The 13,382-nt window shown below is 28.7% G+C and overlaps 4 protein-coding genes across 7 annotated transcripts; 1 reads left to right on the top strand and 3 right to left on the bottom strand.

The window, feature by feature from the left end:
* Positions 1-77: 77 nt before the first annotated feature.
* LOC122514229 (methylglutaconyl-CoA hydratase, mitochondrial) lies at positions 78-1,129 on the bottom strand. Of its 2 annotated transcripts, XM_043630924.1 has the most exons (3): positions 831-1,129; positions 335-656; positions 78-280 (listed from the first exon to the last, which is right to left on the bottom strand). In XM_043630924.1, exons 1-3 carry the CDS (start codon positions 1,081-1,083, stop codon positions 121-123), a joined length of 735 nt encoding a protein of 244 aa, XP_043486859.1. In that variant the 5' UTR covers positions 1,084-1,129; the 3' UTR covers positions 78-120. The 2 variants fall into 2 exon arrangements, with proteins under 2 accessions (XP_043486859.1, XP_043486858.1); XM_043630923.1 differs by having other exon boundaries at positions 335-1,129.
* A 594-nt stretch (positions 1,130-1,723) lies between these two features.
* On the bottom strand, positions 1,724-2,739 carry LOC122514230 (small nuclear ribonucleoprotein Sm D3). The gene is made up of 2 exons (XM_043630925.1): positions 2,272-2,739; positions 1,724-1,894 (listed from the first exon to the last, which is right to left on the bottom strand). Exons 1-2 carry the CDS (start codon positions 2,585-2,587, stop codon positions 1,782-1,784), a joined length of 429 nt encoding a protein of 142 aa, XP_043486860.1. The 5' UTR covers positions 2,588-2,739; the 3' UTR covers positions 1,724-1,781.
* A 327-nt stretch (positions 2,740-3,066) lies between these two features.
* Positions 3,067-9,392, top strand: LOC122514221 (H(+)/Cl(-) exchange transporter 4). Of its 3 annotated transcripts, none has more exons than XM_043630910.1 (11): positions 3,067-3,230; positions 3,962-4,074; positions 4,229-4,415; positions 4,582-4,925; positions 5,157-5,318; positions 5,417-5,704; positions 6,754-6,936; positions 7,011-7,225; positions 7,306-7,866; positions 7,950-8,327; positions 8,421-9,392. In XM_043630910.1, exons 2-11 carry the CDS (start codon positions 3,976-3,978, stop codon positions 8,509-8,511), a joined length of 2,508 nt encoding a protein of 835 aa, XP_043486845.1. In that variant the 5' UTR covers positions 3,067-3,230; positions 3,962-3,975; the 3' UTR covers positions 8,512-9,392. The 3 variants fall into 3 exon arrangements, with proteins under 3 accessions (XP_043486845.1, XP_043486844.1, XP_043486846.1); XM_043630909.1 differs by having other exon boundaries at positions 4,576-4,925; XM_043630911.1 differs by lacking the exon at positions 3,962-4,074 and having other exon boundaries at positions 4,576-4,925.
* A 767-nt stretch (positions 9,393-10,159) lies between these two features.
* Positions 10,160-13,088, bottom strand: LOC122514223 (triokinase/FMN cyclase-like). Its single transcript, XM_043630914.1, has 10 exons — positions 12,725-13,088; positions 12,546-12,615; positions 12,364-12,474; positions 12,191-12,279; positions 11,859-12,075; positions 11,542-11,787; positions 11,001-11,390; positions 10,659-10,912; positions 10,415-10,542; positions 10,160-10,332 (listed from the first exon to the last, which is right to left on the bottom strand). The coding sequence occupies exons 1-10, from the start codon at positions 12,848-12,850 to the stop codon at positions 10,212-10,214; spliced, it is 1,752 nt and encodes a 583-aa protein (XP_043486849.1). The 5' UTR covers positions 12,851-13,088; the 3' UTR covers positions 10,160-10,211.
* Between the last annotated feature and the right edge of the window lie 294 nt (positions 13,089-13,382).

Raw genomic sequence — 13,382 nt, 5'->3', positions numbered from 1 at the left:
TAAAGTACGATTTGTTAGGAAAATGTGATATAAGTATTGGTTTAAACAAATAAATTTTAAAAGATATATAATAATCATTGTTTGAAACTTAACAATATAATTATTTGATATTACATAAATTTATGTACCTCTATAAATAGGCACTCGTTTTGCTGTGAATGCTGAAAGACCCTCTAGTCTATCTTCAGTATCTATAACTTTATTGTAACATGCTTTTTCGATTTCTAATCCATCTTTTATAGACACTTCCATACCTTTTGATATAGCCTCTTTAGCCTGCCTGGAAGATAGAATAATATGTTAAAATGAAAAATAAATAATACATAATACTTACTTTACTCCGATAGGACCGTTAGGCAGAATTTCTCTTGCAAGTAATAAAGCAGCTTGATAAGCTGCATCACCATTTTTATTCTGCGAAACAGCATCATTTACAAGATTAATATTCTTTGCTTGCTGTCCATTTAAAATGCGTGCTGCATAAATAAGTTCTTTGGCTATAGCAGATCCGACTATTCTTGGTAATCTCTGAGTACCACCGGCGCCTGGTATTATTGCTAATTTAGTTTCTACAAGACCAAGTTTTGCCTCAGAAGCTGCTATCCTAATATCTGTAGCCAATGCTAGTTCTAAACCACCACCCAATGCTATACCATCTATGGCAGATATAACTGGTATTGGTATAGATTCTATGTCGTTCATAACATTCCTTAAAGATGTTACAAATTCTGATACTTCGGATTTATTCATTTTTAACCTTTCACGTAAATCAGCACCAGAACAGAAGACAAATGGTACTAAGCTACGAATAATTAATACTCGTAATTTACCATCCTGTTTAATAGTAGAAATTGCATGATTTAATTGAGAAAGAAGATTTTTTCCAAAAGCATTACGGGTATTTGGACGATTTAACCCTAGTACTGCTATACCGTTATCCTTCCCATCGAGATATTTTAAAATCACTTCTTTCATATCAGTTTCCAAATGTAGTAGTGTATTGGTAGAAAACAACCGTGTTGCAATTTTATTGCCATTGTGAAAGAGTGAAGTAAATTGAATATTTTTTATCAAAGAAACCATGATTTGAAATATTATAAAAAATATTATTTATTATAGGTAATATAACCTGAAACAATTATAATATGATTATCAATTGTAACTCTAATATAATTTTGTTATTTATACTTTTATTTTTTTTCATTATTTTTTCATGAAAATAGATAATTATCAAAGAAATAACATAAATAGAGATTATAAAAATATGAATAATAAAAATATATTACATACACTTAATATTTCCCAAGTACAAAACTAAACGTAATGTTAAGTTTATTTGAACTTTGTACACTTCAGTATTACGATAGCGAGATTTATTATGCAAAGTGGTGATAAGCAGTGAAAAAAAAAAATTAATGAATATTTACATGCGGTATATCGAACCTTATCTTATTAGCTTTGTTGCTAAATAATACAAAATAGTACATACAAATTTTTTACTTTTGTTCAAAAATGAATTGTATATTGCCGTATTTTTTTTCAAGCTATTCAATTTGAGAGAAATACACGGAATACTATTTAAAAATATATAAGTAAATAATATATTATGATCAAAAATTATCTTATCATCATGTTTTATTGTTAAATACAACAGTATCGGTAGTAATATTTAACATAAAATTTGACCTAAATTTGGAAAAATATTGGAAACAGTACAAAATGATTGAATGTATTTATAAGTTTGTTATTTAATAATGTACATAATTTAGTTAATACTATGATTATCCACGTCCTCTTCCAGCTTGAGACCCTCCTGGTTGATTTTGTTGATTCAACCAAGGTGCCGAACCTGTACCTCTTCCTCTTTGGTTTTGTCCACGACCCCTTCCACGAGCTAAATACAAATAATTCAATAGATAATTATATACAAATATATAATGCAAAGAATAAACAATATAAAAGTACATATTAAAATCCAACTTATACGTGTATTTGTCATTCTTTTTAAGATTATTACAATTAAAATATTATTGACACCGGTTATTTATATTATATCAAAACTCTTGTTGATATAAGTGTTTTTAAATTTAAATCATACTATGGTGTTATAAAAAAATAAATATAGTTCATGTAAGAATTGAAGTATGTATAACAATGAATATTGTCAGGTTACATTTCAATGAACTTATGTTAATAGAAAGATTATCGATATTTCAGTAATTCAAGCAATCTCTAGTATATCTTATAAAATATATAAATTTCTAAATATACCTTGAGCACGTAAGATAGCGGATTTTCCTCTGCCCGCGGTACCAGAACCTTTACCACCTGGTCTTTTAAACATCGGAGCATTTTTCAACATGTCTGGTAATATTAAAAATCTTATTTTGGATCCACGAATATATACATTTTCTAATTGAGCAACTTGTTTATCTCTATATGTTACTGTTATATTTTGCATTTGACAATTCATATTGTCTTCGGCTTCTATTAATTTACCGCGATATACTTCGCCGGTATTTGTTTCACATGTTATTATATGTCCTTCTGCTTCGTGAAGTACTTTAATAGGCACTCCGATCGACATTATGCTCCTTTTCCTTTAAATATATCTTAAATATGTATTGGATATGAAGGTAATAAACAAAACACGAATAAAAGATACCAAAGTACAAGTTAAAATTTGTCTTCAAATCATTTGCTTTACTTGGTTATGCTTGGTTATATTATTTTATGTATATATATCACAGATGGTAATTCTTAAGACATATTCGAGGCCTTAAAAAAGGCAATGGTGGCGCCCCCGTCTTATAGCGGCATTTACTATTGGATAAAAGATTTACGATTAACCAATAGCAATGCAGATTAGATGAAGCATTTTTCGAGAAAAAATGTAGAAATATTATATTTGTAAAAATATAATTACATATGTAAGTATGTAATTAAAATTGTTGATTTTTTCTAATTTCTATTGATCTTGTTTATTATTTCTATTATGAAACACTACACATTTATTGACTTTTATTTCTATTTCTAGTGACCAAACGTAATATCACAACTGCCTTTCTATGTCGTAACTCACTAGTAGAAATATGGTTTACCATACTTCCGTAGTGTAATACAGTAAAACTGTCAAAGAAATATAATGCATTACAAATTGTATATTGCATGATATCAAAAAATTGTGATTTAGACGTTTGTTAATAGCATTGATCTGTTTTAAGAAAATGGTAAGTTAACGACATGAAATATATTGAATATATTGATCATAATGTTATGGAGCTAATGTAATCTTGATTAGAAAAACAATCTGGAAACAATATAAATTTCTACTTGCAATATTTGCTTTTACATTACCTTACATTTTAATTTTTACGTACATACGAAATGCATTACTGTCTGTCATCGTTGAAGATATATTACGTTAAACATTCGTGTCATTTATGATTAGATTATAAATATCTGCCAATAAGTCTATATACATTACATTTTTGATAATATTTTATAATCATTTTTTGTCTATTCTTGCGTTTCCTTTTCCTATTTTTCTTTTGACGTTAAATATTTCCGAAAAATTTCTTACCGATCAAATCTCTTTCTACGTGTCTTCTATCTATTACTTCTAATCGAAATAGTTCATTTTTGGCTATAGGAGATATGCATCTTAGTTTAATGAACCTTCTTTCTTGTATCCTAACCTAATTATCTTCAGAAAAAGGATTATCTTATGGTATTATGTAAATGACATATTTTCTGTAACAAATCGTATTATAAATGGTCAAGTGTTTCATTTACATCTTCTATTAATGAATCTTTGATAGGTTCTGGATGAATAAATTAGTTTGTTCTTAAAGTATTACATATATCACATTTATGATATCAAATCCTAGAAATGTATTTCTTTCCTTGCATTTCCTTAGAAAATTGATCTCATAATAACTTTCATCATAAAAAATAACAGATTATCACAATGCCATGGAGAAATTTCCACTGAAGGGCACTTCATCTTTAAATTCTCCTGTCTCTCACATAAATGCAAGTACTATCACGACATATCGTTCGGTTGATGCAAAGGTATATTAAATTTTTATTTCCGTATCTTCCTTATTTGATATCAATATATTTTATATTTATATTATTATTTTATATTATTTATATATCATTTTATAGAACATGTTATAATTATAACATTATTAAGTTTATATACACGATATTTCTATATTTCTAGGTCATAAATAGTAATAATAGTGGTAACATAGATGAGGCACGCTTACAAAGCGGAGCTTTAGGTCGTGAAACAAATTTAAGCAGCGACGAAGACATGTTAGATGTTAATCATCATTCCACATCTCATGATTTAGAGAATAATGTTTTATCTGAGCATTGTATTCGTGTTGATGATGCATCTTCGCATAGTGAGTTATTTATACAATAATGGACAATATGTTAATACTTGAATTTTAAATTGCATTAAAGTTTAGAAATATATTTTAAATAGATTTGAAATATAGGCTTTTAAGGTAATACATTAAATGTTGCAGGATATTTATGTCACATGTTGATCAATTTTATTAGTTTCAGTTGATTCCGATGACATACCTGGAATTGGACAATATGAGGACTTCCATACTATCGATTGGCAAAGAGATATTGCACGAGATCGAATGCGACATCGGTATATTATTAAAAAGAAACATGATTCTATTTGGGGTTTAATCAAGGGAGCTCATGACGCTTGGTCTGGATGGCTGTGCGTTTTATTTGTTGGTTTATTTACGGGGGTTGCTGCTGGAGTGATAGATATTGGAGCATCTTGGATGACAGATCTTAAATTTGGGATATGTCCACAAGCTTTTTGGTTAAATAAAGAGCAATGTTGTTGGAGTTACAATGAAACAACTTTTGATGGTGGGAACTGTTCTCAGGTTAAGATTTTCAAATATATATATATATATATATATAGATATATATTTATGTGTATATATATGTATATTAATATTAATAGATATAATATATTACTTTCTCTTTGCAGAATATACTTACATTTGTAAATGTAATTGTATAGATAATTGATTCAACCATGCTCTTATTATAGTCTTGATTTATCTCAATTAAGTATTTCCGTCTCTCTTACTCTTATTTTATGACCCTTGCAGTGGTGGACATGGCCGGAAGTATTCAGCCAATCAAAGGATGGTGCAGGCCCGTATACAATATCATATATGTTTTATATAGCATGGGCTCTTTTATTTGCATCGCTTTCTGCATCTTTGGTACGAATGTTTGCACCATATGCTTGTGGCTCTGGTATACCAGAGGTGCGTATGAACATTTAATCGAACATTGTTCCTTATATCTTGTAATTTATATTATTACATGTATAATAATTATATAATTTAAAGTATTTTTATTTTAGATTAAAACGATATTAAGCGGTTTTATTATCAGAGGATACTTAGGAAAATGGACATTAATTATTAAATCTGTTGGCTTAATTCTTTCGGTATCAGCGGGTCTAAGCTTGGGTAAAGAAGGTCCAATGGTACACATTGCTTGTTGTATAGGCAATATATTTTCATATCTATTCCCAAAATATGGAAGGAATGAAGCTAAAAAGAGAGAAATTTTATCTGCCGCTGCAGCAGCTGGCGTATCGGTTGCTTTTGGAGCTCCAATTGGAGGTGTCTTATTTAGTTTGGAAGAGGTATGATCTTTATTAAAATATGCAGTATATTTATATATCTTTTTTTCTCATTATTATAATGTTTCATTGAAGCTGCAAGACTATGTTTTATTCAAGAATAAATAAATCCAATAATTATATATGGTGAATATTTGGTAGAAAGATTAGAGATCGACATGAAATTCATTTTAATTGGAAATACTGATACCCGATATAAAGTATTATCAATTTTTGTTGAATTGTGATAAATAACAATATGCTTCTATCCTATAATGTTTCAGAACAGTTGTATTTCAGTTGAAAAATAGTTATCAAATTCTACAAAGTCATGTATATCAACATTTAAAAAGCATAGTGGAAAACTGTAGAATATTGATCACTGATGCATCTATTTGATTTCAGAAGTATGTTTAGCGATTGATCAGTATTCATTGAAAATAGAACATATTTTTGTATAAATTCATGATATATGCCAAATTTATTTATTGTTTTATAATCTTCATATGTTTCAATTTAACATAAATCAAATATTATATCATATTATCATGAGCAATAACAATTGCGTTATATAATATAAAAAGTATTCTATTTTTAAACTATATATACAGGATGATAAAAAATGAATCCAATATTGTAAATGCTTATATTACTTATCAAAAGAAATAAAAAATGTCTAATTAACATTTTTCAGAAACATTTTTAAGGAAATTCCTTTATGTACATTAAATATTTTGCCTAGAGACTCGCTTACTCGAGACTTAAATGCTCATAAATAATAAAAGTTTTATTACATTTAAAGGATTGATTTTAGGACCTATGTTAATAAGACATTTTGCACTCCTCTTAATAAATACTATAAGCTTTTATAGTATTGGACCCTTTGTTTTTTTTACCACCTTGTATATAACAAAGATATAGCACATAAACTTTCCTTAAAATTGATTCTTATCATGTTTGCTTTTCTGATATAAGAATTCGCAGAATATTGGATTAAAATTTGATTACCTGTATATTCTCTTTCATGTATATGTACTAATTTAATATTTACACATGTATCTGTAATTCTACAGGTCAGTTATTACTTCCCTTTGAAGACCTTATGGAGATCTTTCTTCTGTGCATTAATAGCAGCTTTTGTTTTACGTTCTATAAATCCATTTGGAAATGAACATTCAGTACTATTTTACGTAGAATATAATAAACCTTGGATATTTTTTGAATTAATACCTTTTGTTATGCTTGGTATAATGGGAGTAAGTATATTTTACAATGATTTGATGGTTTTATAATACAATACTATTCAAGAAATATTTATTTATTGTTTTAGGGTATAATTGGTACACTGTTTATCAAAGCAAATCTCTTTTGGTGTCGATATCGTAAAACTTCGAAATTGGGTCAGTATCCTGTTACCGAAGTTTTGATTGTAACAGTAGTAACAGCTGTAATTGGATATCCAAATCCGTACACAAGAATGAATACGAGTCAACTTATTTATTTACTCTTCAGTCAGTGCGGAGTGTCTAATGCAGATATTTTATGGTGATTTATTATCACATATACTACGTATATTAATAATAATAATGCGATATAAAAATAACTATATATTTTTTATATTACAGTGATTATAATAGAAATTTCACAGCTGTAAAGTCTGCAATTGAAATTGCAGCAGCAGGTCCTGGAGTGTACAAAGCCATGTGGTTACTTATACTTGCGCTTATTTTAAAATTAATCATGACCATATTTACATTTGGTATGAAAGTACCTTGTGGGTTATTTATTCCTTCTCTTTGTTTGGGTGCTATCATGGGTCGAATAGTTGGAATAGGAATGGAACAACTTGCTTATTATTATCCTCATATTTGGATGTTTAGCGAAGAGTGTTCCACAGGAGTTGATTGTATAACTCCTGGATTATATGCAATGGTAGGAGCTGCTGCTGTACTCGGCGGAGTAACTAGAATGACTGTTTCTTTAGTCGTTATCATGTTTGAATTAACTGGTGGTGTTCGATACATTGTTCCGTTAATGGCAGCTGCTATGGCTAGTAAATGGGTAGGCGATGCTCTTGGAAAACAAGGTATTTATGATGCCCATATAGGTCTAAATGGATATCCATTTTTGGATAGCAAAGACGAATTTCAGCATACAACATTAGCTGCTGATGTTATGCAGCCTAAGTAAGTCCAGCAATAATTTTTTATTTATTCTTATTGCTTACTATTATTTTTATTCCTATTATAAAATTATATTTATATTTTAGACGTAATGAAGCTCTGCACGTTCTTACACAAGATTCAATGACAGTTGAGGATGTAGAAAATTTACTGAAAGAAACCGAACACAATGGTTTTCCAGTTATAGTTTCTAGAGAATCTCAGTATTTAGTTGGTTTTGTTCTACGACGAGATCTTAATCTTGCTATAGCGAATGCCAAACGCATGATAGAAGAAATTACTGGACAATCTCTAGTTATCTTCTCTAATGGAAATAATATTCAAGCCCATTCACCACCTCCGCTAAAACTGAAAAAAATATTAGATATGGCACCGATTACTATTACAGATCAGACTCCAATGGAGACTGTAGTTGATATGTTTAGGAAATTAGGATTACGTCAGACCCTTGTCACTCATAATGGGTAAGAACAGAAATTACATTTTTACATGGTTTAATCATAAATAATGATTTAAGAAAAACAAAAAGAGAATTATTGAATTAATTTTTGTTACAGACGATTATTAGGGGTAATCACAAAAAAAGATGTTTTGAGACATGTAAAGCAACTTGATAACGAAGATCCTAACTCTGTTTTGTTTAATTAAATTATGATTATTAATTATTGATTAAGAAAATCAATATAAAGCTTGATATATACTAATTCCAAGCTTAAAAGAGAAACAGAATTGATCACGATAAATTAGTATTTGTGAACAAATTTTAATACAATTCTTGAATAATTGAAAGTGATATAGATTAATTTTTATTCATTTTCTTAGTAAGAGATATTAGGATTTAGTTTTGGATAATGAAAAATAAGATCATGAGGATTTAAGTGGAATTATAAGCATCACACGATACAGTATAAGTAATTATTCGATATTATTCTTTATTTCATTTATTACAGATGTGATTAATTAAAATGTATGGAAATGTAATAAGAAGTTTTTAAATTATATTTTATTTGATTTTTTTAAGCAACGAATTCTTACATCACTTATTAATACTATGAATTTTAAATACATGTAAATATTACCAAAATTATATTATAACTACGTTTATATTGCATTGTACACGATATGATAAATATAATTTAAATTACACTATATATATATATATTACGATTAATGTAATACTGCCAGCATTGTATAGATTGATTGCGCCCAGTCAATTTATAGAAATCCCAGAATGTTTTGGTTAATCTATAAAATGTGCTTCAATTAGCTGTGTTTATAGTAGGCTGGAGAGGCAGGAAAGTGTTTTTAAGATCGTGTAAGTGAGACAAACCGTGGAAATTCAAAACTGTGTACACAATGTTACTAACATGTTTCGGTCAATCTTTAAAATTTGCTCCAGTAGAATGTGTTTAGAGGATAGGGGAGGGGGGAGAGCGAAGTGATCTTAGGAGAAAGAACAGCTAAAAACTTAACAGAAACCGAATACTACGTTGATTTTTATAATAACAGAATATATCTTTAATTATTAATAATTGAATTTGTGTTCTTTTTTCTATAATATATTGCTTCCTTCTACCTTTACAACGTGGAAGTTTGTAAGATTAAGTTCTTATAGTTAGATAATTGGAAAAGCGCGTGCACGTGTGCGTGCACAGTATGGAAAGTGAAAATCATTTCATAACCGTACGAACATATACCTGCCGTGGTTTGTTTTTCTTACAATAGTTTGAGATTTTTATCCCTCCCACTCCTGTGCTCTAAATATACCCCACTAAAGCATTTTATAGATTAACCGAAACTTGTTAATGACAATGTATACATAATTTTAAATTTTCATGGTTTGTTCCACTTAGAAGAGCTTTAAAATCATTTCGCCCTCCCCCCTCCTTACTCTAAACACAGTTAACTAAAGCACATTTTATAGATTGGCTAAAATCCTCTGGGCATTCTACAGATTAGCCGGGCAACGTATGAAATACATGCTCAGTATATACATTGCCCAATTTTATTGGGTATTCTATAGAATGCCCCGAGCAATTTACAATGCCTGGAATATATACATTGACCATAACATATATATATATATACACATTTTTTTCCTCTCTCTTTTCATTTTTATCTTCATATATATAAAAACTTTACACAACTTGTAACTTTTTCCTTCATTTTGAATATTTTTTTCTTTGCAAATTATTGTACAACTAACTTGTTTTGTAAAAATAGTACACTTTATGTATAAAATGTAATTTTAAAATGATTGTAAACATTTAAAAAACTATTTGTACATAAAATTATAAATGAATACCTTTTATAGAAGTATCATAAAATAAGAAATATATCCAATAATATTATTCCTTAAAATTTTTAATCGTCTGTCCTACAGCTGTTATCCAAGTAGCGGCAGCATATGCTCCTGCATCTACTTGTTGTATATAATGTTCTTGTTTGACGTAAGCTGCTCGTCCTGCTCTGTTAAGTAATATAATATGTGTGCATTTCTGGGTATATGGTAGAAAAATGTTAATTATTATAGAATTATCTTTCTTCTTACCTAGCTTTTTTACCTTTAGTCGCTTCACATCCTTGCCACGTTGCGATTATTACATTTTGAATAATATCAACTAAAGGTGCTGTTACTAATTCTTCTAATGCTTTACACGCAGGATCTAATGCATCTAACTATATTATACACAAATATATATACAGTAAATATAAATAATATTATTTTAATGATTTCTTTTTTGTGAAATATGAATCATATTGATATATAAATAATTAATTAAACATTACTGTACCATTGTTCTGTCACCAGGTTTTGCTTTTCCATACTTAATTATGGAGTCTAATGCACTCCGAAATGTACGAGACCACGCAGAGGTAATATTTTCATTTTCTTTAAAGGATAATAATTCTTTTGCTCCAGTTGTAAGAAATAAGCAATACAATGCACCAGACGATCCTCCCATGATTTCTTCTGCAATATCAGCTATTTGCGTTAATAATACAGAAGGATAAGCAAAAGAAAGATCTGTCAGATGTTTTTGAATGCCTAAAATAAATCAACATGTATATACTTTTAAATTTAGTACAGTATGTTGTTATCTTTTTATAGAAACAACTGTTACAACAATGCATACCCATGGCAAATCTTTTAAGTGTAGTACCACAATCTCCATCTCCGCAACCACGATCTAATTCATTAAGATATTCCTCTTTTTCGATGACGCTTTTACATGCATTTTGCAGACATAATTTCATTAAGTGTTTAGATCGATTACTTAATTCAATGCCAATTTTATCGAATTTCTCTTTTTCCATTTCATTAAACGGTGGTCGTGTTATAGCCAAAGGAACACTGTAAAAACAACCTGGCCATGCTGGAGCATTCGTTGAGTCATCGAGACAGCTTAGAAATATATTTTTATGATATTCAGGACATTTTAATATCGTAATATGTACTCCAGCACTATTTAAAGATGTTACTAAAAGTCCCGAATAAACTCGAAGTGATTGTATACCTTTATTATCTGTAATAATATTATTTTATTTATATGTTACTAATTGTACCTATATCTATGCAGGATAAACCACCAAGGTGGACCCGGATTTGAATTCTGGTCCACAATCAGTTCAGCTGTTCAATTTTTTCACGAATTCTACATATGTATATATACTTACTAAGTTGTTTTATAGTTTCATGTGTAACAATGCCTTGTTCTAACTGGCTCAATGCTCCAAAATTATTTACTATTACCACAACATTATCGCCACTAATTAATTTTAATTCTTCAGAAATATGTTGCAACATAAGTGCAACGATTTCAGATGCACTTTTTATTTTCATTCGTTCATAGCCAGCTTCTCCGTGAATACCCATACCAGTTTCTATTTCATCCGGTGCCAGTTCAAACATATATCCTTGACCTATGCATATATGTATATATACTTTTTGTTTTTTATTTATTCTATATCTTATATCATATAAATTATCAAACCTGGTATAGAACATGCTGATATTCCAACAGCGTAAGTAGCCATATTTTTTACAGTAAGTTCTGCATATTTTAATACTTTTGAAAGAGATTCCCCTCTTTCAGCAAGTGCGCCAGCAATTTTAATAACCAATATCATTCCAGTTAAACCCCGTTTACCTATAGAACTTTGTTCTTTCTCAGGAATACTGCAATCTTCATTGACCATTATCTCTGTAATCTATCATATATGTGATATTGGTCAGTGATGATTACAAATATCCTTATACATTAAAATTTAATAATAATAAATAAAAACTTTTAAGAAAAAATTTTAATTGTTATCATAAACATACATTAATACCCGTTTGTTTTGCTTTCTCAAGCGCTATTCCAAAGTTAAGACAGTCCCCGGTATAATTTGGAACTATTACTAATATACCAGCTATAAAATATGAAAAAACAATAAGCGATAAAAAAGAAATAAAATTCGATGATTGAAAAAAAATTAAATAAGAAAATTGAATACCTGTATTGTTTTGTGCGACACAGTTAATGGCATGTGTTATATGTTTAGAAGGTGGTGATGCAAATATAGAACCAGCTATAGAAGCTGTTAGCATACCAGTACCAACAAAACCTATATAAATCGTATCCAAAAATAATTAAATAACTCATTGTTTATCAAACTATGTGAATATTTATAAACACCTGCTACAAATGGTTCATGACCACTACCACCTCCACATATTAGAGCAACTTTGTCCTTCTGATTTCTAATCTAAAGTGAAATTTAAAAAAATATTATTATAACTTAAACAATGAATGATTACGGTTTTGGAAAACATTAAACAAAAAAGCATATCATTATTATTACGTTACATACGTACATCAGGAGATAGAACAATTTTATGAGCTAATTGTAATTCCAATTGCGGATAAGTGCAACATAATCCTGACAAAGATTCTGCAACGGCATCGTCGATTTTATTTACCAAATGTTTTAAAGCAGCCATTGGAAACACTGTCGTGTCTACGTTTGAATGAGACTAACAAAACGTGACTGACGTTCTTTTAGAATGGACTTCCAATTAGAGTTCATTAGGTTATCACACGTCTTTTGATAGACGTAAATACATATACAGATTCAGAGTATAAATAAAATTGCTTATAATACTCGTTTTTTGTTTGAACATTTCAATAACATAAATATAACATTTAATACAAGAGAAATTGTATAATGTTTTAAAACTAAAAATATTAATCATATATAAAATAAGTTAAAATATATACGTTTAATTTATACAGGACTTGAATTAAACTGTTAATATTTATAAATAAACGTTATTTTGTAAACTTTAATATTTTACTTCTGTTGTAGAAGTTCAATTTTAATAGTTATTTTATATTTTGCTAATAAAAGGTTTAAAGAAACATTTATTTCTTAACAAATATTTTAAAGTAAAATATAGATGATTTTTATGCAATTATTTTATTGTACTCACGTACTCTTATCTATATAATACTAAACGGTAAATTTATTTGAAA

This window comes from Polistes fuscatus, unplaced genomic scaffold (genome assembly GCF_010416935.1).
Source record: "Polistes fuscatus isolate 324 unplaced genomic scaffold, CU_Pfus_HIC Scaffold14, whole genome shotgun sequence".
Lineage (NCBI taxonomy): Eukaryota > Metazoa > Arthropoda > Insecta > Hymenoptera > Vespidae > Polistes > Polistes fuscatus.
This window is presented reverse-complemented; position numbering and strand designations above follow the sequence as displayed.